The sequence below is a fragment of the Hemitrygon akajei genome, chromosome 22, assembly GCF_048418815.1.
Source record: "Hemitrygon akajei chromosome 22, sHemAka1.3, whole genome shotgun sequence".
In the NCBI taxonomy this organism is placed as follows: Eukaryota; Metazoa; Chordata; class Chondrichthyes; order Myliobatiformes; family Dasyatidae; genus Hemitrygon; species Hemitrygon akajei.
The window spans coordinates 28,480,458-28,507,974 of NC_133145.1; the positions used below are offsets into that span (position 1 = coordinate 28,480,458).

Consider the following 27,517-nt stretch of genomic DNA (forward strand, 5'->3'; position numbering starts at 1 on the left):
CAAGGAATGAGACAATTATTTGTACGTGGTAAAATGTCTTTAATCCAATAACAAGAAGCATATCAATCTTTTAACATAATGAATGGCTGAGCATCACAGTATTTCCATCACCAGAAGTTTCCTAGAGTAATGTCCTCATTATATTTTTCCTATACAGTATAACCCTCAAGAACTGATTTCCCAGTATTTCAGATAAGAATGCAAAAACATGTACATTGTTATAATGATTTTCACAGACTTTTGAACAAGTTATAAGTACTGAGATAACTGTACATAGGTAATTTAACTAACATTTAGTCTGTGACAGGTAAGTGCATTCAGTGAACAGTTATTCACAATTGGTCAATTTAGACATTAAAGATATGATCATTTCTATTATCAGCTATGTAGTGTGAGCACCATTTTTGAAGTTTATTTTGCAATAACAATTGTAGGTTGCATTGATTTTAGTGGTGCACTTTTGCTGGTGAAGCTCCAACAAGCCTAGACATAAAGGTGTTAACTACTTGTCCTTTTACCAAAACTGAGAAAAAACGACAAAAGAGACAATGACCTATTTGTAATATAATTATAAGTTTCTTTATCATTCATTTCACTTTAGTTTGATGGTGTTAATTATTAGCATGTTTGAAGTGATGATGCTTTCTTTTGTCATTTATGCTTTAATAGTCCCTGAATGTCAAAAGTATGTGTAAACTGTAGCAGTTCTGTCATCTGATACAGCTGCTTGATGATCTTCATCTGTAAACACAATAATAAGTGGTTGAACGATTTTCTTTATTGCACTATTGAGGGGTTCTGCTACTTCTTGAGCTTGTTATGTGGTCTGGGGCAAGCCATATCAGGCCTAAGTCAGAAAAAGTCTAGTTACTATGCAGATGGCTTGTTGGACAGTAGTCAGGACCTTGTTTTCCTTTTAATATACCATAGGCTAGTGAGTAATAATCCAGATTGCTGTATACTAAATTAGCAAGGTTACGCAATTTAAAAAAATATATATCTTCTCAGTATGTTTTTAAATATATGCTAGAGAAAATGGTTCTTTATATTTAGTCATAAATTATTTTCTTTTCTGGAGTTCATATAATGGAATTACTTAGTCTTTGTCTGCATGTGATACTGATATGCAATGAATTGCAAATACTAATTTGATGTTTAGTATGGGCCCCTTGATTTCACTGCTGTCTATTAGTGTCTGCTAGTGTAGTTCAAATCAATAATGTTTTGTCAGAAGATGTTGCAGATAAGTCATCTTCTAAAGGCTACTTGGGACATTTTACAAAAAAGTGAAACTTGCTACTCATTTTTTGTGAGGTAGTTGAACAACAGAGAAATAATCAAATAATTTATATTTTTGGGATTTACATTGTTTGGCAACTTTGTATAATGAAGTTCTTTTCACTTGGATATATTCTTTATATATTTAAGAAGAATGTGCTCCAAATAAAAAAAAATCTCCTGAGGATGATTGTCTCATGTTTATTTTTAATCCTTTCCATGCCATGTCTATCAGCCTTGTAGACATAGTACTGTACCATCTAACACCATTCAAACTGAAAGTACATGAGCTGTTAACTTCAATCATATGGTGTATTGTTCCACTCTAATATTTTATTCAGTTTGATATAGTGTGTACAGTTGAAAGTGAAATAAAGACCTTAAACACACACGTTCCAGGTTTGTTCCATATTTTTGTGACTAATTGTTGACAGCAATAATTGCCATCAACTTCACATAGTTCAGTAATTAATCTTGTTTATTTCAGCTGAAGATGTACTGTTTTATGCAACTTTAGTTCTCTTTCTCAGACTGAAGATTCTATCACAATCACTAATCTTTGTGTCTGAATGTGTGTTCATTCTTTCTTCATTTGATCTTTTCTGATATCTTGATTTCTGTTTTCCTACTTTTTCAACTGCAGGGGAATTGCATTTGTGCTTTCTTTCATAGCTTGGTTCCTTTTTATGAGCCAGCTCTCCATTTTGTGGAAATGACCATTCCTCATTATGTTTTCTTTCGTTACATCCAGCTAACTGACATAGAGCCACAGCAGCTGACTGCTTCTGTTCATCATTACAGCTTTCAGTGCATTTGACAACATTTTCTGTTTGCAAGATTGCAGCTTTTTCTGCCTGACTTTTACATTGATTTGTTTTGTAGCAAATTTTGTCAAAATTCAGGTCTTTTGATGAATGGTTAAGCTTATTATCATTTAAGCTTTTTACTTGTGCCTTTGAGTCATTGAAATTGACATCAAATGGAATAGAATCTTCAGCCGTTTTCCACTCATGGTTGTTAACTTTAAGTGAAAGATTTAAAGGTACGTCCTGTATCTTGGAAGTTTCAAACTCTTGAACTGGAAGGAAGTGATCGTCATGTGATGCATCTTCCTTTGAATCCTGTGGGAGATTTTTATTTGTAGATCCAGGCGGCTGATCTGGTTCTAATTTTGCTTTATCCTTTTTGGAAAGGTTTAGTGGTATCATGCGAGTTGAACTTAAGTCAGTCGGTACCAAAGTATTGCCATGGTAGTAATCCAAAATGGTAACATTAGAATAAGTTGGATTATATGTAGAGTCCTCATTGGGTGAAAGAGTTCTGGAAACAGGTGAAAATAGATTTTTTAGATTCAGTTTAATAACTTAAACAAAGAATCATCATTCTTCAGTACCTCAGCAGACCACTTACCCAAGCACCCTGCAACCTCCAAGCTCTTTAGAACATAGTACAGTACAGAATTAGGCCTTTCAGCCCACAATGTTGTGCTAAATTGGTTATTAAATGTCCACTAAACTAATCCTTTCTGCCTATATGATGTCTATGTTCAGGAGGGTTTAAACTAATTTGGCAGGGCATTGCGAACTGGAGTAATAGGGCTGAGGATGGGGCAATTGGTATAGAAACAGAGGCAGTGTGTAGTGAGACTGCTAGCAAGGACAGGCTGATGATAGGGCAAAATTGCAACCGGGATGAGTTACAATGCGAAAGGGGACAAAATCAAAATGGATGATGAAATCAAGACTGAAGGTGTTGTATTTTAATGCATGCAGAATAAAGTGGATGACCTTGTTGCACATTTAGAGATTGGCAGGTATGACAATGTGAGCTTCATTGAGTCGTGGCTAAAGGATGATTATAGCTAGGAACTTACCATCCCAGGATATACGTTGTATTGAAAGATCAGGCAGATTGGCAGAGGGGGTGAGGTGACTCTTGGTTACAAAATGAAATCAAATACTTAGAAAGAGGAGACATAGGATCAGAAGGTTTAGAATCCTTGTGGGTAGAGCTATGAAACTGTAGAAGTAAAAAAAAACTCTGATGAGAATTATACATAGGCCTCTGAACAGTTGCAAATATGGGAACTACTAAAAAGCTTGCCAATAGGGCAATGTTACAATAGTCATGGGGGATTTCAATATGGAAAATCAGGTTGATGCTGGATCCCAAGAGGGATAGTTTATAGAATGCCTACAAGGTGTTTTTTTTTAGAGCAGCTTGAAATTCAGCCCACTATGAGATCAACTATTCTGGATTGGTGGTGTGCAATGAACTGGAATTGATTAGAGAGCTTAAGGTAAACAAACCCTTAAGAGACAGTCCTGCAATTTGAGAGGGAGAAGCTGAAGTCAGATGTAGCAGCATTACAGTACAGTAAAGGGATTTATAGAGGCATGAGAGAGGAGCTGGCCAAAGCTGATTGGAGGGGACACTAGAAGGGATGGTGGTAGAGCAGCAGTGGCTGGAATTTCTGGGAGCAATTCGGAAGGTGCAGGGTAGCTACATCCCAAAGGTACCTCTAAAGGCAGGATGACACAACAGTGGCTGACAAGGGAAGTCAAAGCCAACATTAAAGTCAGAGCAGGAGCATTTAATAGAGCAAAAATTAGTGGCAAGTTAGAGGATTGGGAAACTTTTAAAAAAACACAGAAGGCAAGTAAAAACTTCAAAAAGAGGGAGAAGTTGGAATATGAAAGTAAGCTAGCCAATAAATAGTGTCCAAAAGTTTCTTCAGATATATAAAGAGTAAAAAGAGAGGCAAGAACAGATACCAGACTCGTGGAAAACGATGCTGGATGGGTTGTACTGGGAGAGAAGGAAATGTTGATGAACTGAATCAGTATTTTGTCTCGGTCTTCACTGTGAAAGACACCAGCAGTATGCTGGAAGTTCAAGAGTGTCAGGAGGCAGAATTGAGTGAAGTTGCCATTATGAGGGAGAAGGCACTTGGGAAACTGAAAGATCTGAAGGTGGATAAATCACATGAACCAGATGGTTGACAGCCGGGGGTTTTGAAAGAGATGGCTGAAGAGATCGTGGAGGCATGAGTAATGATCTTTCAAGAATCAGTAGATTCTGACATAGCTATGGAGGACTGGAAAATTGCAAATGTCACTCCAAGAAGGGAGAGAGGCAGAAGAAATTAAAATATAGGCCTGTTAGTTTGACCTCAGCCTTTGGGAAGGTGTTGGAGTCTTTTGTTAAGGTTGTGATTTCGGGATACTTGGAGGCACATGATAAAATAGGCTGCAGTCAGCGTGGTTTCCTCAAGGGAAAATCTTGTGTGACGAATCTGTTGGAATTCTTTCAAGAAGTAACAAGTAGGATAGACAAAGGAGAATTGGGTGATGTTGTTTACCTGGTATTTCAGAAGGCTTTTGAAAGTTCAGAAGGCCACACATGAGGCTGGTTAATGAGATAAGTTCCTTTGAACTTAACCCCCGGTCACCTTAAATGCATGTCCTTTGGTATTAGACATTTCAACCCTGGGAAAAAGATACTAGCTATTTACTCAAATCTATGCCTCTCATAATCTTACAAGCCCCCCTAGCAGATGATCTATCCACGTTTCTGTCCAGAGAAAACAGCCCAAGTTGTCCAACCTCTCTGTATATTTCTCTATTCCAAACAGCATCCTGATAACCTCTTCTGCATCCTCTCCAAAGCCTCAACATCCTTCCTACGAAGGAACAATTAGAACTGAATACTGTGTTCCGTATGTGGCTTGTAAAGCTGCAACATAACTTTCTAACTCTTGAAGGCAATCACTTGACCAATAAAGGTAAGCATGCTATCTGATTCCTTCACTACCCTATCATCCCGTGTTGCCAAAAACTGCTGACTTTGTTGAAATACAGAAAATGCTGAAGTACTCAACTTGAAACATTGACTCAGTTTCTTTTCATACAGATTGAGGCTGACCAGGGTATTTCCACCATTTTCAGTTTTTGTTTCTTTTATTTCCAGCTTCTACAGCTTTGTAGTTTTCATCTGTTTTAAATACCACAAAACATTTATCCTCTTCTTAATACCTTTCAATAAATTTACAGGCCAATTTTCTTCATTTTTTTGGAAAAAGATATACAAATTGAAAGTAATTTTGAGGACGTGAAAATAAACAGAAAAGTAAAGCGTTTTCAGATTAAATTTAATTGCTTTTATGTTTCAAATACTGTATGTACAAATAACTTAGACTTGGATGATTTCTTTTCACCTCCTCTAACTAGGTAATTTATTCACAAGGCTTTGATACTGGGTTAAGCATTTAGGATGTTCGGAGTGCATTCTCTCCTGGAAGCAACTCCACTGTAGAGGCTTTGCTATTGATGAAAGAAGTAATGAAACCAAGAGCAGCATTCTGCACTGATGTTTCAACACAAAGAATTTGGAGTGTGCTTTGAAATCACACTCTTCAAATTTGGCCAACAGATGTTCGAATTGACCTTAGGTTTCCATATAAGTAAAAGACATCTTTGAAACATAAGGTACAATGATTGTACTAATGAAGTGGAATTTCTAAGAAAGTTTGTGGGGTTGAAAGCTTAATGTTAGGTTTTAGTTAAAGACATTAAGATTTTTAAAAATAATTATTCAGATATTTTTGGAAGTAGCAGAACAATTTGATCAGAAGAACTTGATTTTTTTCCGAGTTTATTTGTTTCCTTCTTTTTAATTGCACAGTTAGAGCAACAGGGATGCCAGGGAGGATAGTTGAATGTTCCTCTTGTGGGATGTGGCAAGGCAGGGAGACTTCCAGTGTCCCTAATGAATCCAGCTGCAGCTTCTAACACTGTTTGAAGGAGCTGGAGCTGGAACTGGATGAACTCTGCACTATTCGGGAGGCTGAGTGGGTGAAGGCAGGACATGTAGGGAGATCGTTACACCTAAAGTGAAGGGCACAGGAAACTTGGTGACAGGAGGATGACTGGAGTTAAACAGCAAGTGTATAGTACCCCTGTGGCCGTCCCTCTCAACAACCGGTATATCACTTTGGATGCTTTTTGGGAGGGGGTGACTTAGCAGAGGGAAATCACAGTGGTCAGGTCTCTGGCACTGTCCAGCTCTGTTGCTCAGAAGGAAAGCGGGGAGGAGCGGTGAGCTGTGGAAATAGGGGATTCATTAGCTAGGGGGGACAGAAAGCAGTTTCTATGGACAAGAATGAGATTCCTGTATGGTATGTTGCCTCCCAGGTGCCAGGGTCCGGGACATCTGGGATCAAGCCCTCAGCATTCTTGAGTGGGAGGGTGAGCAGACAGATGTTGTGGTCCATATAGATACCAATGACATAGGTAGGAAGAAGGACGAGGTTCTGCAAGGTGAGTTCAGGGAGTTAGTTGCTAAGTTAAAGGACAGGACCTCCAGGGTTGTGACCTCAGGATTACTACCTGTGCCATGTGCTACTGAGGCCAGAAGTAGGAAGGTCATCCAGTATTACACCTGACTAAGGAGTTGGTGCAGGAGAGATGGTGTCAGATTTTTGGTTCATTGGGCTCTCTTCCAGAGAAAGTGGGACTTGTACAGAAGAGACAATTTGCACCTAAACTGGAGGGGGCTAATATCCTAGCAGGAAGGTTTGCTAGTATTGCATGGGGAGAGGGGGGGGTTAAGCTAGAGTTGCAGAGGTATGGGAACCAGAGTGCCAGGACAGATAGTGGAGTGGTTGTGAAGACATGTTGTTGAGACCTCAGACAAAGTCAAGAATCAAAAGGTTGAGCATGGTGGAACTAATGTTCTAAGTTGCGTATATTTCAATGAAAGAACTATTGCAGGAAAGGCAGATGAACTCAGGACATGGATCAACCCATGGAATTTTAATATTGTAGCCATTACTGAGACTTGGCTGCAGGAGGGGAATGACTGGCAGTTCAATATTCCGAGATTCTGTTGTTTTTGATGTGATAGAGTGGAAGGAATTAAAGTGGGAGGAATGGCATGCCTAGTTAAGGGAAAATGTTGCAGCAGTGGTGAGTCAGGACAGACTGGAGAACCCTTCTATGGTTGGAATTGAGGAATAAGAAAGGTGTGACCACATTCATTAATGTGGCTGTATTATAGACCACCCAACAGTCTGTGTGACGTAGAGGAACAAATTTGTGGAGAAATCACAGACTGTTGTAAGAAACAAGATTGTGATAGTAGGCGACTTTAACTTTCCAGATATTGACTGGCCCTTCCATACTGTAAAAGGACTAGATGAGATAAAGTTTGTCAAATGTGTTCAGGAAAATATCCTTAATTAGTATATAGAAGTCCCAACAAAAGAGTGTGCCATATTTAAACTCCAGTTAGGGAATGACACAGGGCAGGTGACAGATGTTTGTCCATCACTTCATCTAGTGATCATAATGTCATTAGTTTCAAGGTAGTCATGGAAAAGGATAGGTCTCGTCCTTGGGTTGTGATTCCAAATTGAAGAAAGGCCTATTTTGATGATACCAGAAATGATCTGGCCTGTGGATTGGGACTAGTTGTTTTCTAGCAAAGGAGTACTTGGTAATTGGGAGGCCTTCAAAAGTGAAATTTTGGGAGTACAAAGCTTGTACGTGCCTGTCAGAATAAAAGACAAGGATAACAGGTTTAGGGAACCTTGGTTTTCGAGAGATTGAGGCCCTGGTTAAGAATAAAAGGGGAGTTTCATAGTAGGTACACGCAGGTAGGAACAAATGAGGTCCTTGAGGAGTATAAGAAATGCACTTAAGAAAAAAATCATGAGGGCTAAAAGAAGGCATGAGGTTGTTCTAGCCGACAAGGTGAAGGAGAATCCTAAGGTTTCTACAGATATTTTAAGAGCAAAAGGACTGTAAGGGACATTCTTGGCCCTCTGGAAGATCAGAATGGTATCTATACCAAAAGAGACGGTGGAGATCTTAAATGGATTTTTTGCATCTGTATTTACTCGGGATGTGGACACAGAGTCTATAGAAGTGAGGCAAAACATCAGAGGTCATGGTCCTTGTACAGATTACAGAGGAGGAGGTGTTTGCTGTGTTGACGCAAGTCCCCAGGGCATGACAAGGTGTTCATTTTCAGAAAAGTGCAGAAATTGCAGCAGCCCTGGTAGAGATATTTAAATCATCCTTAGTGACAGGTGAGGTACTAGAGGATTGGAGGAAAGCTAATGTTGTTTTGTTGTTTAAGAAAGGCTCTAAGAATAAAGCAGGAAACTATAGAGACGAGAAAATCCATAGACACTAGAAATCCAAGCAACACACACACGATGTTAATGGAACACAGCAGGCCAGGCAGCATCTACGGAAAAGAGTAAACAGTTGATGTTTTGGGCCAAGAGCCTTCATCAGGACTCATGAAGGGTATTGGCCTGAAACATCGACAGGAAATTATAGGGACTGAAGGGAGATTTGATAAAGGTATATAAAATTACGATGGTTATAGATAGTGTAAATGTAAACAGGCTTTTTCCACTGTGGTTGGGTAAGACTACAGTTAGAAGTCATGGGTTAAGGGTGCAAGGTGAAATGTTTAAGGGGAACATGAGGGGCAACTTCTTCACTCAGAGGGTGATAAGAGTGTGGAACGATCTGCCTGCGTTAGTGGTGGATGCAATTTTGATTTCAACGTTTAAGAGAGGTTTGGGTAGGTACGTGGATAGGTGGGCTATGGAGGGCTCTAGTCCGGATCTAGGTTGATGGGACTTGGCAGTTTAAATGGTTCGGCACAGACTAGATGGGCCAAAGGGCCTATTTCTGTGCTGTAGTTGTAGTCTATTTTATGATTCTATCATTTCTGTTTTAACACCTTGGTTATTTAGCTTCATCAATTATAGACATAGATCTCAAGATTCAGCTTTGTAGAATCCATTGTTCAGACACACATACTTAACCAGGTGTGTAAGTATACATGTAACACACACAAAAACTGGAGGAACTCAGCAGGCCAGGCAGCATCTAGGAAAAGAGTACCGCTGATGTTCCAGATCTGCAGGTTTTCTATTTTCTGTATAAGTATACATATCCATGTGTGTATGTATATTTGTGAATTGAGTTGTGTCAGGTTAACTGATGCTAAACTTGTATGCAGAAAATTGGACTCTTAGCATCAGTTTTGAATGGGCTAATTGTTGACTGATACCGAACGCTTGGCATAATTCTACAGAAGTTTGGCACTTTTCTAAATTTAGCTAGTTGCTAAAATCTCCAAGAAGTGGTGCAATACATATTGAAATAACTTTGACTTCACTACATGTTTCTGCAGAAACTAGCTTCTCCTGACAAGGGTCTGTTGTAGACATGTACTTTGGATTACTGCATAGCCAGGAGAATGAACAGTGAGTGGAAGAGTATGGAAAAGAGGGCATATCAGTTTGGTTCTTCTGGAGTAATTCTTCCCTGCTAGCAGTAGAAACTAGAGTGTAGTTTACATAGGACATACAAATTTGACGTGTTGCCTTTTGACATACAAATGTGCGCTGACAGTTATTTATCATCACCCTTCCTGATTCTTCTTCTATCAATTTTAGCTCCAATTTGAGTTCAGAAGCAAATAAGTTATAGTAAACCTTCAGGATTTCCTGGGTGGTGCAATTTGAATTTATAAGTCTTGACAAAGGAGAAAATGAGATTTGCTGGAATTCAGTAATGTGCATTAACACAGAAAATGCTGATGGAACTTGAGGTTGGGGTTGTTCAGGTAGCATCTGTGGAGCGAAGCAGATTGTTTGACTGGACTAAAAGATGGAGGGGAGATGGTCAGTAAACAAAGGTGTAGAGAAGGGGTGGAGAAAGAGCTGGCAGACAGTATGTGCATTCAAGTGAGTAGGGTTGATAGGTACAATCCTATCATCCTATAGATAAGTACAATCTATACCCTGTATAAAGAAAGGGAGAGTGGGAATAGCATTAGAAGCTGGGAGGACATAGGTGGAAGTGTCAAAAGGTTCAAGATGATGGAATCTGATATGAGGATTGTGGAGTATGGAGTAAAGTGGGGAGGGTACATGGGTGTAGTGGGTGAGGTTGTGGAATAAAATAGAGATAAGAATCTGTAGGAACGAGCATGTAAATTGACAACCAGAAGACATGAATCTAAGATTCATGGAATTACACAGGGATGCTATACAGAAACAGGCTGCCCTCTAAGTCCATGCAACTATTGAGCACCAAATTCAATCATACAATCTCTTTACATTTCCATCAGCCTTACCCACTACAACTTCTACCACGTGCCTATATGGTATGGGTAATGTACTGTGGCCAATTAACATATCAACATGCATGTTTTATTTTAGTATGTGGGATGTCCAGAGAAAATTTGCATGGTCACAGAGAGAATGTGCAAATGCCAAACTGACAACACTGTATTGAATCAAGCCCAGGTCCGTGGGGCTTTGAAGTTGCCACTTTACTAGCCGTGTCACTGTGCTACTCTTGTGCCAAATTACTGAGAAAGAAGTGAGAATTCTTTTAATTATCTGAATTTTGAGATTTGGAATGCACTGTTCAGAAACTTGTAGAATAGAATTGGATATTTGGGGGTTTGAAGAAATAATAGGAATGAAACAAAGAGTATAGATCTCTCAAAGAGATGGCAGAAAGATGATGAATTACATGGCTGTGCTGTCTGCTTCAGCAAGTTCTTCAGTCTCTAGAAATTGATACATCCTTAAGATGAGCAGCTATGTGAGGTATTTTGGTTAATAAATCAGACCTGCATTTTGATTGTTTCTTATGCAAATATCAACACTATGAAATTTTTTTAAGAGATCTTTGTTTCATTGAATGCTTAGTAATGTTTAACAGTATTAGCTAACCTATAGACAAAGTACTGATGAGTATTTTTAAGAATCTAAAATGGCTATGAAATAATTTTGAAAACCATTTGCTGTACCTGCCAACAGTTCCTTGACTTTCTGGTTGGTCATGTTGAACATGGGCTTCATTTGATTGTAGGTCCACTGTACTTAGGACTGATTTAAAGGTTGTGAAGCTTTCATCAAGTCTATTAGTTTTATTATTTGAAACAAACTTGGGCAATTTTCCACAACTTTCTGAAACCGTGCTTTTTTGAACATGCATCGTTGGGCTTGGTCGACCTGGAGAGCCCATTGCAGCACTTCCTGCTTTAGGGCTCATTTTTGTACTTTTTTCCCCTGTGTGTAAATTGCTATTCATTCCTAATATTTTGCTCTCATTATCTTTTCTTAATGATGTTGGAATAGGATTCTGCAATTCACTATAAAGTTTTCTGTGGGAGTTCAGGAAGTATAATTCTGGTGGTGGTGAGGTTTCATCCAGTGAAGGCTTACCAACTGACAGGTGTTTATCTTGATTTCTGCTGGAGTTATGTGCTTGTTGAGACTTTAGACCAAACTGAGAGATGTCATATTCAGCTGAGTTCAGATGATGGACACCATAAGGAATGGGAAGATGTGAATGATGTTGAATTTTGTACTGCTCTAATATCGATGGAACAACGTGTCTTGGCAAAATCATGCCCCTGTTTTGTAGATGAGGTGATAAGAAATTCTGCGGTTCAGGAGAAAAATAGAATGAAACCCCTGGATGGTCATATTCAAAAGGTTTGTCAGTGAGTAGGTAGGGTGAAAAAACTACTCCTAACCCACGTTCATTGTAATAATGATGGGTATAATCTGGAATCAATGGTGATGAATTTGGAGGAATTGAACCAAAATATTTATTTCCAGCATACTTCCTGGAAAGCTCTGGTGAAGTTGAAGTAGGACATACTCTATGTTGGTCACCAGGGCTATAAAAAGCTGACTTCTTTGGGATGGTGGATGTCCTGTTTGTATTTTCTGAAGTAAAAGTTGTCTTCTCATTGTCTTTTTCTGCGCTATCAGTGAATTTCATTACCCTAACAGGCAAGAAAGCCGAAGACCTTTCATGTTTTTCAAAAGATCTTGCTTGTTCAGTTTCATTTTCTATAGGAATTTTCTGAAGTAGTTCCTTCTGTTTTGTTTTTGTAACTATAGTTGAAGTTTGCGCGATGATCTGGTGGCTTGTAGTTTTGTCAGCTTCATTGTAGTCTGAACTTTGAAAGTGATTACTGTTTGACAGCCTTGAGTCCAGGTTCACATTAGATGCAGAGTCTTTCTGATTGGGTATGTTGGTTGCATCAGCACTCAGTTTTGTACATTTTTCTAATTGGTCCTGGTCTGTCACTAAAGAGATAGAATTTTGACACAAACTGTACTTCATGTGGTTAAACAGATGTGATTTCTCATTGCATGTGAAAGGGCACTGGAAACACTTGTATTTAAATGGCTTTCCTGGAGGCCGAGGAATGTAGTGAGGTTTCTTTGGTTTGCGCTCTTTCATGAGACTCATTTTTAATTTTCTTGGTACAGGTTATGAATCACAGCATTCCTTGGATCTTTGTTGAAGTGTTCTTTAAATGTTGATACTTAAAAATTCTGAAAACTCCACACTCTTGATTGTCCTGGTGACCAAAAATTGCCACTAGATAAATGATGGAATAATTTGCATGAAACTGTGGAGCGAAGAATATAAATTTGTTAGTCCCAAACAAAGAGTAAAAGCCAGCACATTCCTGCAGACACACCTGGTTTCAGAAGCTTGTATGCAAATCTTGCAAAGCGGCATTGAGCCATCTTTTGTCTTAGAATTTGTATTAAACAATATTTTATAGATTGTATCTGTTTAATGACCTAAACTGAAGTTGAGAGATTCAAAGCAACATTTAAATGTTTGTTTTTTTAAAGTCTAGAATCAACTTTATCCCATATTTACTGTTGCCTTTGTGATTTTTTTTAAAAGTAATGTTCGAGTTCACAGGACATGCAAAAAGGAATAATGGTATGACTTCAACACTAGAATTTCCAGTCTGTTACCATCTGTTTAAGGAATTTTTTCCCTACTTACTAAATGGTTAAAAACTTTATTATTTGAATATTTGCATTAATTTGCCATCAACAGTTGATCAATTATTTAGTATTAGGTTGGGTAAATTTTAGTTAAATCATGATCTATTTTTTAGCAAAGTTCTACCTTAATTTATTTATAATGAATAAAAGACTTAGAGAAACAGACACAAAATGTTGGAGGAACTCAGCAACTTATGCAGTATATGACTATTACTTACATGGAAGGAAAGAGAGACAACTTTTGCACAGAACTGTAGGTGAAAACAGGTGAGGGGAGGGTGGGTCAGTGGGGAGGCAATAGGTGAAAGAGGTAAATGGCTGAAGAAAAAGGAATCTGATTGGAGAGGGCAATGGACCATGGGAGAAACGAAAGGGGAGGGGGCCCCAGAGGGAGGTGATGTGCAGGTGAGGAGAAGAGAATGGATAGGAACCCAAATGTATAATGGAAAAAGAGAGAAGCGGGAGGGGAGAGAATTACTATGTTAGAAAAATCGATGTTCATGCCATCAGGAAGGCTACCTTGATGGAATATGAGTTGTTGCTCCTCCAACCTGAAGGTGGCCTCATCGTGACCACAAAGGAGGCCATGGTCAGACATGTTAGAGTGGGAATGGGAAATTATAGTGAACAGAGTGAAAGTGCTCGACAAAGTTGTCCCCAAATCTGTGTTGGGTTTCCCTGATACAGACAAGGCCATACCAGGAGCACCAGATATAGTAAATGACCCCGGCAGACTTGCAGGTGAAGTGACATGTCACCTGAAAGGACTCTTTGCATCCTGAATGATGGTGAGGGAGGAGATGCAGCACTTGTCCTGCTTGCAGGAGGAAGATGAGTGAGGAGGGATGAGTGGACAAAGGAGTCACATGGAGATGAGTGCAAAGAGTTGGGGGTGGGGGATAGAAAGACGTGGTTAGTGATAGGATCCTGTTGAAGATGACAGGAATTATGCAGAATTATGTGTTCAATGTGGACGCTCATATGGTGGTAGCTAAGGACTAGGGAAACTCTATCCCTGTTAGTGGTGGGAAGTTGGGTTGACGGTAGATGTCTGGGAAATTGAGGATATACAGGTGAGGGCAGCATTAGTGATAGAGGAAGGAAAAATTCCATTCTTTGAAGAAGTTGAACATTTCAAATTTTCTGAAACAGAAAGCCTCATCCTAGGAACAGATGATGCAGAAACAGAGGAACTGATAAAAGTCAATAGCTTTTTTACAAGTGAGAAAGGTTTGGAAACTGGGAGGTACATTGGAGTTGTTTTTCGACCTGGTCGAATACTTGACTCTGCATCAAGGTTTGAAGGTATAATGTAGCTTGATTTTGTGAGCACTTGTGGACATCTTGAAGATGTGAAAGGTGACATATAAATGCAAGTTTTTCATAACAGCTGTCTACACAAAGAATTATTACAGAGTCATGCCACTTTGATATCAAAGGAAGAACTGTAGAAGCTATTATGTATATTAAAGTCACACATGTCTTTGTGAACAGGCATAAAGTAGAGTGTGCAGTCATTTTTACAGCACTATGTAATTGAAGTCAAAGTTGAGTTTATAATGTACAAGTACATGTATGCACTGGTGCAATGAAAAACTGACTTGCAGCCACATCATAGGCACATACAACCATTTAAGCAACATCCATAAGAAAAACATAAATCAAACATAAATTATACACAAGTTTTAAAAGAAAGAACACAAATAGAACAAAGCAAAGTCAATTTTAGTGCAAATTAATCAAATTAGTTGTAGAGTTGATAAACTGTTATGATTAGGATTTTGCCAGTTTGCTTAAGAACTGAGGAGTTGAAGGGAAATACTTGTTCTTGAAATTGGTGCTGTGGGACTTCAGGCTTCTCTATCTTCTGCTTGATGATAGCTCTGAGAAGATATCATGGCCCAGATGGTGGGGATCTTTGATGGATATTTCCTGTCCCCACCCCCCACTCTTTGCAGGGATCGGTCTCTATGTGACTCCCTTGTCCACTTGTCCCTCCCCACTTATCTCCATCCTGCAAGCCAGACAAGAGCTGCACCTGCTCCTACATCTCCTCCCTCACCACCGTTCAGGGCTGCGAAGAGACCGTTCAGGTGAGGTGACACTTCACCTGTAAGTCTGTCGGGGTTATCTACTGTATCTGGTGTTCCTGGTATGGCATCGTCTATATCAGGGAATTCCGATACAGATTTGGGGACAACTTTGTTGAGCACCTTTTGCTCCGTTCACCATAAAAGGTAGGATTTCCTGGTGGCGACCCATTTTAATTCTACTTCCCATTCCCACTCTAACATGTCTGTCCATGGCTTCCTCTGTGGTCACAATGATGCCACCTTCAGGTTGGAGAAGCAACACCTCATGTTCCATCAAGGTAGCCTCCAACCTGATGGCATGAATATCGATTTTTCGAACATGGTAATTCTCTCCCCTCTTGCTTCTCTGTTTTTCCATTACACATTCTGGTTCCTATCCCTCTCCTCCTCTAACCTTGAACAATGGAGGGCCTCAACTTAGGAAAAAAATTGGTTATGAGTAGTTCTCAGGATTGGAACTCTGTTGTAACCTGGAGCCTGGGCCATGCTTGGACTTTCCCACTATGTTAAAGTCCATTTATTCTATATCACCAGTGAATGTGCATTTTTCAGAGAAATATAAATTGCTCTATTCAGGTTATTTTCTCTCAGGGAAAAGTAAATAATATTCACCTGCCTCATTAGTAAGAACAAGATAAAGGTGATCCATGCTGAAACCTGGAAGAGCTCTCATGACTAAAATCAGATAAGAAGGGTAAGAGATGTTTGGTTAATCGGTAGATTATTTCAGAGAGCTTGTTCTTTTCATTTTTCTGTTGCCAACAAAGCCTGTTGTAGCTTGCCCTTATTCCTTGGCCTGATCTGAGTTCATGAGAAACTCTGATGGTTTCGTTCTCATGATCTGAAAGCTTTCTATAGTAAATTACCTCAAAGACTAGATGCTTTCTCATGAAATAGAGTTAACTAAAACATTCTACACTACTAATTACTCTGATCCCAAAAATGAGATTCTGATTTAATGTTTCAGTAAATAAATGTAATGGATAGTTTAATTATTGATTGTGGTTTCTCTTTATTAAGGTAGATGTTCATTTAGTTATTACTCAATATTGTTCAACTTATTTGAAAAATGTAGAAGCTAAAATGCAGATGTAAAAACAATTGGCATTATAGATATATTGTGTTCTAAGTCCCTTTAAAACCAAGAGTTAGAAAAGTCTGATATATTTTACTGTAATGAATTCTGCCACATATGATTAGTCTAAACAACTGTTATAATCCAGAGATATTCCAAGATTTTATAAGCCTGGAATTTCTGTCTGCTTTTAAGCAATTCTAACTTATTTCTTCTTGTTTTCCATTACTGAAAATAGGATAGATCATGGTATATGGAGATTACTTTAAAAAAATGCTGCATTTATTTCTTAAGAAATGTATTAAAATTCACACTTGTATTCCTTTTAAAACAAAAATATGTAGTTGTACTATATCATTTTTTTGTCAAATTACCATTAATATTAATTTGCAGATTTTGGTGATACAGTACTGCAGAACCCACAGAGTGGCATAATCTGGCGTCTTGCCCTCAGTAATATTTAATCAAATTTCAATTGCATGCTCAGGTAAAATCAACCAGAATGTCAGTTGCTGGAGACCAATAATCAATCACAACACTGTATGTAGAGCTGTAGATAATAACAGCTTTCAATTAATATACACAGCACATGTACAATTAATGATTCCATTAGAATCTGATCTAACTACTTAATCAGACATTTAAAATTCTGTAAGCACTCCATGTCAATCCTTTCAGGGAATGTTTTACTAAGACTGTTTCACATGCAATGATTGACCAGATTTTCAGTGTATTTGTAAATTCTTGAAAACTCTTGGAATAGTTCTGCATTTCAGATTTAGGTTTTGGTGGTACCTGCTTTCACTTGATAAAATAGGATAAATCTGGCTATATCTTGAAAGTTTCCAGATCTATCCATTTTGAGTATGAATTTTGTTTATAAAACAATTCTTGACTAGTTTTCTGCAGATAGTTGGTGTTTTGGTATTGCCCAGTGCTCAGAATTGCTTATGTAGCATTCCTGGGTTATTTGACTCCATGCATTTCAAATTATCTGTAAAAGCTATATTAAGTAACCGTTTTAAGAGAGTGATCCCTCCCAGGATTATTCTCAGGAATATCAGAAGAAGAATTGTTAGTTAGGTCTCATTGAAAGCACAGTGGCACAACTAGAAGAGCTGTTGCCTCAGAATTGCAATGATTCACATTGATTTCTGACCTCTTGTGCTGTTTGTGTGAAGTTCACACATTTTCTGTGACTGCATGAGGTTGCTGTGGATGCTCTACTTTCTTTCCTTATTCCAGAGAAATGGCTTGGTAGCTTAGTTGCCCACTAAAGTGCACCCACTGTGGATGAGTGGTTGAACCTGAAGTCGGTTGATGGGAATGTGGAAAGAATAGGTTATTGGAAATATTTGTGGGGAATAAGGTTGCTCTGTGAGCTGGCAAAGGCTTGATGGACCAAAACGTCCTCCAATATCATGAGGAAATAATTGTAAGTTTAGACCCAATGGTCTAAATAAAGTCTTTAAAAAAAGTTCCCAAGCTCAGTTCTTACCCGGTGATCATCTGGCCCTTCTCAGCTGCAAAGGTCGTAAAGTTCAAAATAAATTTATTATCAAACTACATTGATGTCTCCATATACTACCATGAAATTCATTTTCTTGCAGGCATTCACAGTAAATAAAACGAAACATAATAGAATCATTGAAAATGCACACAACAAATACAGACAAGCAAGCTATGCAAAAGACAACAAAGTGTGCAAGTACTAAAAAGAGAAGAAAATAATAATAAATAATAACAAGTAAGCAATAAATATTGAGAATATGAGTTGAGAGCAATGTTCCCTTTAATTTGTAATGACCAGCATACACAAAAATCTTGTGCTGTGCAATTTTTTTGCCCAGTGACAACAATATATACTCACTGAGTAACTTATTCAATAAAAAGAGTATAAATAAGCCAGTTCTAAAATCTGCAGACAAATCATTGCAAACTCTACATTGTCAACAGTGTTCACATCAGAAACTGGGAAAGGAAGTGTGATTGTGTATGATCATGAAATATGTTTAATATGCCAATGAGTTAGAGGGTGACAACATTTTGTGTACAGTTTAAATTCTTTTGTGTGCTAGTAGCAAAAGACGTGTATGCAAGCACCTTAGAGGGAATATTGGTTGAGAGTCCTTAAAAGTGAGTCCAGAGATTGTCCATAGTTTGTGGAATCAGTTCAATGTTGGGGTGAGTAATTATCCCCTCTGGTTCAAGAACTTGATATTGAGGGGTAATAACTGATGGTTCTGTTGCTGGTCCTGATCTGAACATTCCTTCGTGTTCTTGCATTTGTCATCCACTTACATTTTCTTGTCCCTTTATGCAAAATTTACATTTTGTGAGAATTTGATCCTCAGATTGTTTCTCAGACATCACAGTCAATTAACTCGGTGTTATTCATATCCTGGTCATTCCTGATGACTTGATACTTGTGTATGATATAATAAGATGTCCATGGAAAAATGTGCAAAGGTACTAAAATGGCTTACTACATTTAAAAAGTATAATCTATATATGTTGCCATATTTCCAATGTAACTGTGTGTTTGGGTAATCAAATTTTAGATTATAAAATCTTTTTTTAAAAAACAGCATTTGCAGGTGTTCCTGAATAAAATGGGCTAGTACTATTTTCACTTCCACTACTCTTATTTGTGACATTTTTATATATATTATCTGTTATAAAAAATTCCATCACTATCCCTCTTCCTACCTCCTCCTGACTGCTTTGGCTCTTTAGTGCTTCTTGTATGTACATCTGAGACATGTTCAAGAGCAGGTAGCATGAATTGCCATTTTCCCTCCCTCCCTGCAGGGAATCATTTAACAACTGATTCTGCCACCCTCTAATGGCATGCCCAACTTGTTCTATTTTGATTTTGTTAGTGAATTTGTACTATGCACAGAAATGAGCTCCTGGCTATTTTGGCAATTTAAAGGTTGCGTATGAAGTACTTTTGAACCACCCAAATTAAAAATGACTCGACTTTTCTTCTAGAATGTGCCTAATGGAGGCAAAAATCTGATCTTATTCATGGATACAAAAACATTTTATTCTGAAATGTATACTTAAACTCTTTATATTTTTGTCTGATTCTACTTTAGAATTTCTCTTCCAAAACCATTATTTACATTGATGATCCTCATTCTCACGATTGACTATTTTTGCTATCAGGAGTTATTAAATTTAAGATCTGAAATGCAGAGGATGTTGTACAGTAGTTTTAATGACACAAAAGTAGTTAACTCGTAACATTATTATGCGAGAATGAAGACTAGATCAGTTTTAAGTTGGGATATCTATTCATTAATAAACTGAAGGCAGTCTTTGTTTTCACTGAAGCTCCATTTTCTTGCCTCTCAGTATCCTATATAGTACCCATCTGAAACTGTAAAAAATAAAGTGCTTATAATGCTACTTTGTATCAAGTCCCTTCTTCTCCAAACAAACTCCCAACATAATGACACTGAGGATTCATAACATTCTCAATTTTGAAGTTTCCTTGATAAACTTCAACTTTTCACCATTGGCCTCACTGTATTTCTAAATGTCAGCAGAAATCAAAACTAGGGAAAAACACACTAATTTCAATTTGTTTGGATAAACCTCATTTAAGTTGCATTGCACCACATAAGTATTTTCTGTAAAATACATACTCTGTATTTCACAACTTATCTGTGTGTTCATCTCCTGTTGGCTCATTTCTATGCCTGGAGGACAGAATGACGATGAGTGTGGAAATTTAGATGCTGGTTCCTGGAGTGGGTGTGTATGTGCTGACACAGACTTTAAGCTTATTTTAGCACATTGTTTAAGGCAGTAGCACAGGTGCATGAGAAACATCTTTTCCTTTTAGTTAGAGAATAACATTTGGTGCCTGTGGTCTCTTTTAAATTAACTATATCAAAATTGAGATTGTTGCTGAATTTATTTAAATTTTATTACTTTGAGCTGAATTCACGCTGAAATTATAAAGTAAGGTCTTAAAGAAGCAAACTAAATTCACTTTTGAGGAGTGTATTTATGAGTTAGTAGTACCTTGCAATCAACAGTTTACTTCAGGGCTTTTGTTTTGACTTTTCTAATGCATTAATGTGTGATTAAATAAATCAGATAGACCATGAAATTGTTTACAGGTGTGCCAAGCTTGGAGAAGTCACTGGTGATTATTTTTAATAACTTTTTTTGGCATGTTCCTAGATATTTCCCAAAATATTTTCATATATGTACAGATTCAAATGTACCTTAAATAGCAAATGCCTCTGCTGACTTTTAGAAGATGGAAGTTTTTGTCATTATTTTTGTACCTAATATCTAGCACAACCACAAAACAATATTATTACACACATCATAAATTAAGTTCAAAATGCCTGCTAATCTTTAACTGAAATCATGTTGCAACTGTTTTATTGTTAGTGACAGAAGTTTTTTTAAGTACACTTACCTTATATATGTAACTTTCTGTTGATTTGCTTTTGTTGCAATAAGTAAACTGCGCCTAAGTAAAGTGTGTGCTCTCCTTGATTGCTGGTTGAAAATGAAGCCAGCAATTCTAATAGGAGGGACTATAAGTGAAGGAGTTGGGCCCTGAGGGTATGGAGATGCACAGTGTTATTCCTGCCCCAAGCAATGATTCATGCGTTCTATCCAGTTACAGTTTTCTTTCACTATTACCTCAGTACCCAATTTGCAAAGCAAAATTGTTTTGGTTTCTGCTGGCCATTTTACAGCAAGCAGTCATGTTTACACAAACTTGAACTTTTGTAGTGTAAGCAAGTTCTCTTGTTTGAACTGTAATTCTGCTTACACTGGCCTTTTGTTTATACATTTTTCTTTCCCCTGCTCCAGTCTCCTTAAGAAATCTACCCTTAAAATACTGTTGTAATAACTATATTTCCAGATTGTATTCTACTTACCAAACTAGTTTTGCCAGCCATATGTATTGCATTTCTCAAGTTTAGTGTTCCAGTTCCTCCTCCCAAAAATATTAAGAACTAAAATGTATGGTTTCGGATTGGATTCCTAAACACCAATGAATATTTCAATATTTATGAAGCTCCAAATTTCTACATGGTCAATTATCTTTCCATCAATAACCAAAATGAGTGTTCTTAATGATAGTATCCTTTTAACACTTTTTTCTTGTGGGCAGACAACATGAATATTAGAAGAGTACATTAGAAAATAGTTTCTGTGCTTTCCTGGTTAATGACAAATTGCATTTGTTCTAACCACCATCAAATTGTTCCAACAGGAAATCTGTGTGGGTGTGGATGTTCACTAAATCAATTTTGTAGGTGTTCTGGTCATGCAACCTATTTTCATATTGCTGTCTCGTATGGTTTGGTTTAATGGCAGCATTTATTTCAATAAAGAAGACTAGGTTCTGGTTCCACTCCAAAGGCTAGTGCAGTGGTTCAGCCTAACTCTTCATTTCTCTGCTGTAGGAGCACGACAAGTATATGTGATATTGTGCAAGGATCCCATCTGTATACTTTGATGGGGAAAGTGAATGGGTAAAAGATTTTGTGATATTTGGAAAATGCTGATTTATTTTGGCTCACATTTATTTAATTGAAAATGTAATATTTATTTATCAGTTGTTATTTTGACTTTATCAAATGAACCTAGTACAGGCTTTAAATAATATTTCACTACAATGGGCCAGTGAGGAGAAAAAAAATAAGATTTTAACTGATAGATATAAATGAATAAAGGAAAGGAATTTCATTGTATCAAGGTAAAAGCATTGGAAGTTTTGCCAGTGATGTGAATAAAGAGAGTAGATAAAAACATTACTCAGATTTAGTGTGTGGAAGATGGTAGATTGGTTCGTCAAACCAAAACAGATTAAAAATGTGAAAGGAATAATTGTGATTATTATTGGATTGGAGTGATTGGATCTTTAAAAAAAAAGAGATGAGACCCATAGGAAATCAGCACAGATAGAGTTAATATATGAGTAACATTTAGTGAAAATTGCACCAAGTATTAGAACTGATGAGGTGGAGTTGATGCATGATTAACTTTGAGAGATAAACAAGAAGGTAATTTAAATTTGGGGATGAAGTTGAAGGTGAGAATTTGTAGCAGAAAGAGGAAAGATGCAGAAGAGAATAATAGAAAAGCACAGAAGAGAATAAGGATGCAAAGTGGTTTGGATGATGAACTGAATGTTGGTACACAGTCTATGATTTGAGTAAGAGATCAAGATTGTACATGTTGAGCTTGTGCAAGAGTTAGTCTGAAAGGAGAGGAATAGGATTAGGAAGTTTTGGCGTAGCGTTCCCAACCAGAGCAAAGGACATTATTTCATTTACCAGTGCTGAGCAGTTCTAGCTCCATTGTGACTTGTTGAAATAGAGTAAAATTAATAGAAAGATACAACTGAGTTCCTTCAACAATTTAATGGATTGTGAATTAATTTTAACCATCAGAAAACTGATTCTTTAATGTCTTTTTTTCATTATTAATCAATAGCTTAACAGATCTGCCTGTCAAAATGTGTATTATAAAGAAGCAAGAACGTTCGTAAATAGTACTTTAGAACATAGGCTTAAGGTAGATGTATAGTCTTATGCCAAAGGTAGAAATTTCCTGATTTGTACATTTGCTCATTTTGACTTGCAACATAATGTTAAGAGTTAGAGAGAAATTGGTATATTATGAGGTGTTTTACAAACTGATTATTGCAGTCACACTTGAATCATATGTTGTATAGCTAATATATTCAACAGAAAGAAATATCAAATATTCTATTAATCAGGACAGTTTGCATACATATATTGTTTTTCAGGTCAGTGTGTGGAATTAGTTTTATAGAAGAAGATACTCACTGTACTTGTGATTTGTTTCTTAAACAAGGTTTTGAAAATCTGGATGTGGATAGTAATACAGATCACTAGATTGTGTTGCAATGAACATAGATTTGGAATAGCATTAATTAGTGGGAAATTACATAAATTTCAATAGTGTTTAATAAGTTATGTCAGTATTTTTAACAGAAATACTGATGTGGCTTCTGATTAAGTCTGTATAATAACATATAAAGGATATCTTTCAATGTCTCCTGTATCTTATGTTTATTTGGTACATTATTCAGAAAAGGTAGATGAAGCCATGCATTTTTGCCCAATTCCTTCAACAGTAACATGCATAGCTTATATCTGTGCTCTTTCCCCACCCAGTCCCTCCAATGCAAAAAACAAGGTAGGTTTATTGTTCTACTAAACACTTCAAGAAAGCTTCTAATTAGGAGCTAATTCATTGGAATTGATAAATTGATAATTTTCTGTTCAAGTATTTTACCTGTTATGTCTTCTGCTTTCAGATACAGTGAAATAGATGTTAACATGCTTGCTTGAGTCTATTATGTAATTATGATTAGCTAAGTCTAATTTAGTTGGTGATAATTGTGTTTTATACAATCTTTAGAGAGAACATCAAAAATCAGCAGAATATTTTGACATTATTATTCAATTGTTAGTTTATTTTGGTTTACTGTTCTATCCTTAAAAGTTTCAGTTTGTGCCCAGAAGTCTTAGCTCTGCCTGATGATCACTGAAATTGGTTACTGACAGGATGGTGGTGGGGGTATGCTTTCCTGATTGGAAGTCTGTGACTAGTGGTCTAGAGTGTTTTTTTGTGATATGTATTAACAACTTGCGTGCTAGTGTAGGAGGTATGATTAGTAAATATGTAAATGCCATGAAAACTGGTGTCGATGTGGGTAGTGAGGAAGATTTGTTAGGGTGCAGGGATATAGGTCAGGTAGAATGTTCGGTGGAGCACTGCCAGATTGAATTTAATCCTGTTATGTATGAGGTGATACATTTTGGGAAGTCAATGGTAAATGGTAGGGAATTAAATAATGTTGGCAAAGAGGGGGGCTTTGTGTTGCAGTCCACAGCTCTCAGAAAGAGGCAACACTTATAGATAGGGTGATAAAGAAGGCATATAGCATACTTGTCTTCATAGATTGGGGCATAGATATAAGATGTTGGAATGTTGAAATGCAACTTTACAAAAGAAAAAAATCGATTATAATGTGCAGTACTGGTTATCTCACTATAGGAAGGATGTAGTTGTGCTGAAAAGAGTACAGAAGATATTAATCAGGGCGTTGCCTGTTTGTATGACTTTAGTTATGGGAAGAAATTGGATAGGCTGGGCTTGGTTTTACTGAAGCAAAGGAGCCGGAGGGATGACTTGATAGAGGTACATAAAATTATAAGAAGCATTGAGATGGTCAGAATCTTTTCCCCATAGAAGGAATCAAAAACAAGAGGATTATAGGTGTGTGGTATGAGGAATAAGTTTTAAAAGGGATTTGAGGGGAAATTTTACTTTGAGCAGTATGTTTGATATCTGGAATGTGCTGCCAGAGGTTGTGAAAACAGATGCAATTACAATGTTGAAGAGGCACTTAGAAGGGTATTTATATAGTTAAGACATAGATGACATAGAGCAAATGATGTCAAGTGGAATTAGAATGGAGGGATGGCATGGAGATTGTGGGCATAGAGCCCACTTTTGTGCTGTATACATTTCAATGACCCCAGCATAGCTCGGGTACTCTACTGATAAATCTCCCATTTACCAATTCATGTAGTTTAATCTATGTCAGTATGAACTATGGACCATTTCCATTCTACAGTTTTCTGAAAGACGTTTTAAATAATTGGAGCAAAATTTTTTTCTGTGAAATTATTTATCCCCTTTTTACAAAATTTAGGAACTTTTTTGTCTGCAGGTGTTATGAGATAAGTTGGAGATGAGTATTATTTAAGTATCCATTTAGAAGTTGTATTTGTCAAAGAAATCCTATTTGTTAATGAAGATCTTTGTAGAAATTTGCACAGGGTTAAATGGCAGAAGAAAATCTTTGCATTTTTAAACCTGACATTTATTATCAGTGTCATTCAAACCTGACCAGTGTTGTTTTGACATTTAAAAAGGCTGAACTATTCTACCAAGTATTGTCCTTCCTTAATTTGCTGAAACTTTGGAACAAGTTACCTGAAGGGTTAAAAATAAATTCTTGCCACCTAGGATTTCACAAATAAAGTTGCTGCTTATATTTGTCAGTTCCAGCAGTACTTTTTCCATACATAAGTAATCAAGAAGTGTAAATAGTTTTTGTAATTATTTTTCAATTACATTAAGTATATTGATTCCTGTATCACAGTAAGATTTGAAAATTTTCTTTAAAAGATGCAGAGCAGAATTGTTATGATTGAGGTATCTGCTTCAATTCTGATTAACTTGTTTGAGGTTCTGAATGCTATTGCCAACTTTTTCAATTGGTAAAATCTATCCAGAGGCTGGTTACAAAGACAAATGAGACTAGGTTTTAATTGCAGGGGGAGGAACCAACATTGTGGTTTTTATATGCTTGCTCTAGAATTTAGCTGATGTATAAACAGGAGGCTTTTGAGTTTGCAGAATTAAAAAAAAAACAAAACTGGGTGTCCTGTAACGTGGCATCGTAAGGTGCATGCAGACCAGGATGTTTCCAGGATCACTCTTGGAACTGAAAATGTAAAATGATAACACTAAAAGGTGCTGTGCCTATTGTATAACATTGAATTCCCCCCTGGCTGGCTATATGCATGGACAATTTGGCCTCTGTTACCAAATTAAGCTCTTCAATTTTACTTCCCTTTTCTGTCACTTCATCCTCAATTTACCCTTATTTATTATGTCTCTTTCCTTTTTGCCACCTTCCTGGTGTTTTGCATTCAAGAACCCAACTCCTTCAGCATTCATCTCTCCTATTTCCTACTTCGTTGTTCAAGGATTACCTTAAAACTTCCCTCATAGCTGATATTTTCCAAAGCAAAATTGATCTTTTGTTGCTACCTTCTTCTGAGAAACAACTCTAGTTGTCTAATATTTTTAAGTGTCATATAGTACCATAGTACAGAAGCAAGCCCTTCAGCACATCTAGTCTATGCTGACTTATTTTCCTGCCTTGTCCCATATACCTGCATCTGGACACTAGCCCTCCATTCCCTTCCCATCCATGTACCATTCCAAACTTTTCTTAACTGTTGCAATTGAACCCACATCCACCACTTCCACTTGTAATTTGTTCCATAATTGTGTCACCTTCTGAGTGAAGATCTCCCTAAGTTCTCCTTAAATATTTTACCTTTCACCCTAACCTATGGCCTCTTGTTTTAGTCTCACCCAACCCCAGGGAAAAGCCTGCATATATTTACCCTTCATAATTTTTATACCTTTACAACTCCTCCATTTATTCTCCTATGCTCCAGGAAATAAAGTCCGTAAGATATAGGAGCAGAATTGGGCTATTAGGCCCCTCACATCTGCTCCACCATTTCATCATGGCTGAACCAATTTTTCTCTCAGCCCCAATCTCTTGCCTACTCCCCATATCCCTTCATGCCTGACCAATCAAGAATCTATCAACCTCTGCCTTAAATATACATAAAGGCTTGGCCTCCACAGCTGCCTGTGGCAAAGAATTCCACAAATTTGGCACCCTCTGGCTAAGGAAATTCCTCATCAGCTCCGTTCTAAAAGGACTCCCCTCTATTCTGAGGCTGTGTCCTCTGGGATTGGACACTCCCGCCATAAGAAACATCCTCTTCACATCCACTCTATTATAGCCTTTCACCATTTGATAGGTTTCAATGAGGTCACCCCTTCATTCTTCTGAATTCCAGTGAACATAGGCCCAGAGCCAGCAAACACTCTTCATATGACAAGCCATTCAATCCTGGAATCGTTTTCATGAACCTCCTTTGACTCCCCTCCAGTTTCAGCACATAGTTTCTAAGGGGCTCAGATCTGTTCACAATACTCCCACACCACAGTACTGTACCCCACACTTCAGTACTGTGCACCACATCACCGTACTGTATTCTAGCCTATTCAACTTTTCCCCATAAATCAGATTCTCAAATCCTTTTTTGATAGAGGTTGATAGTTTATTGATAACTTTTCTGTGACTAGAACAGTGACAGTAAACTCCACATCTGACCTCTCCAATGTCATATACATCTTCAGTAAAACATCCCAATAACTGTACTCATTGCTCTGATTTATGAAAGCCAATGTTCCAACAGCTCTCTTTATGACCCTATCTACCTGTGCTGTTATTTTCAAGGAATTATAGATCCGTATTCCTAGGTCCCTTTCTTTTACCACACACTTGAGTGCCCTACCATTCACTCTGTAAGAGCT

At 37.4% G+C, this 27,517-nt stretch overlaps 2 protein-coding genes across 2 annotated transcripts in view; one reads left to right on the plus strand and one right to left on the minus strand.

Moving 5' to 3' along the window:
- tbcd (tubulin folding cofactor D) overlaps nt 1-27,517 on the plus strand; it is a 250,865-nt gene that overhangs the window by 86,520 nt on the left and 136,828 nt on the right. The window lies entirely within an intron of this gene.
- znf750 (zinc finger protein 750) lies at nt 39-20,851 on the minus strand. The gene is made up of 3 exons (XM_073025893.1): nt 20,751-20,851; nt 11,125-12,747; nt 39-2,598 (listed from the first exon to the last, which is right to left on the minus strand). Exons 2-3 carry the CDS (start codon nt 12,582-12,584, stop codon nt 1,782-1,784), a joined length of 2,277 nt encoding a protein of 758 aa, XP_072881994.1. The 5' UTR covers nt 12,585-12,747; nt 20,751-20,851; the 3' UTR covers nt 39-1,781.

Excerpts from the sequence above, each read along its gene's own strand:
- znf750 (XM_073025893.1), bottom strand. The coding sequence starts at position 12,584 with ATGAGTCTCATGAAAGAGCGCAAACCAAAGAAACCTCACTACATTCCT. Across the intron at positions 2,599-11,124 it reads AGTCAAGGAACTGTTGGCAG|AACTCTTTCACCCAATGAGG; the intron begins GTACAGCAAATG and ends ACCTGTTTCCAG.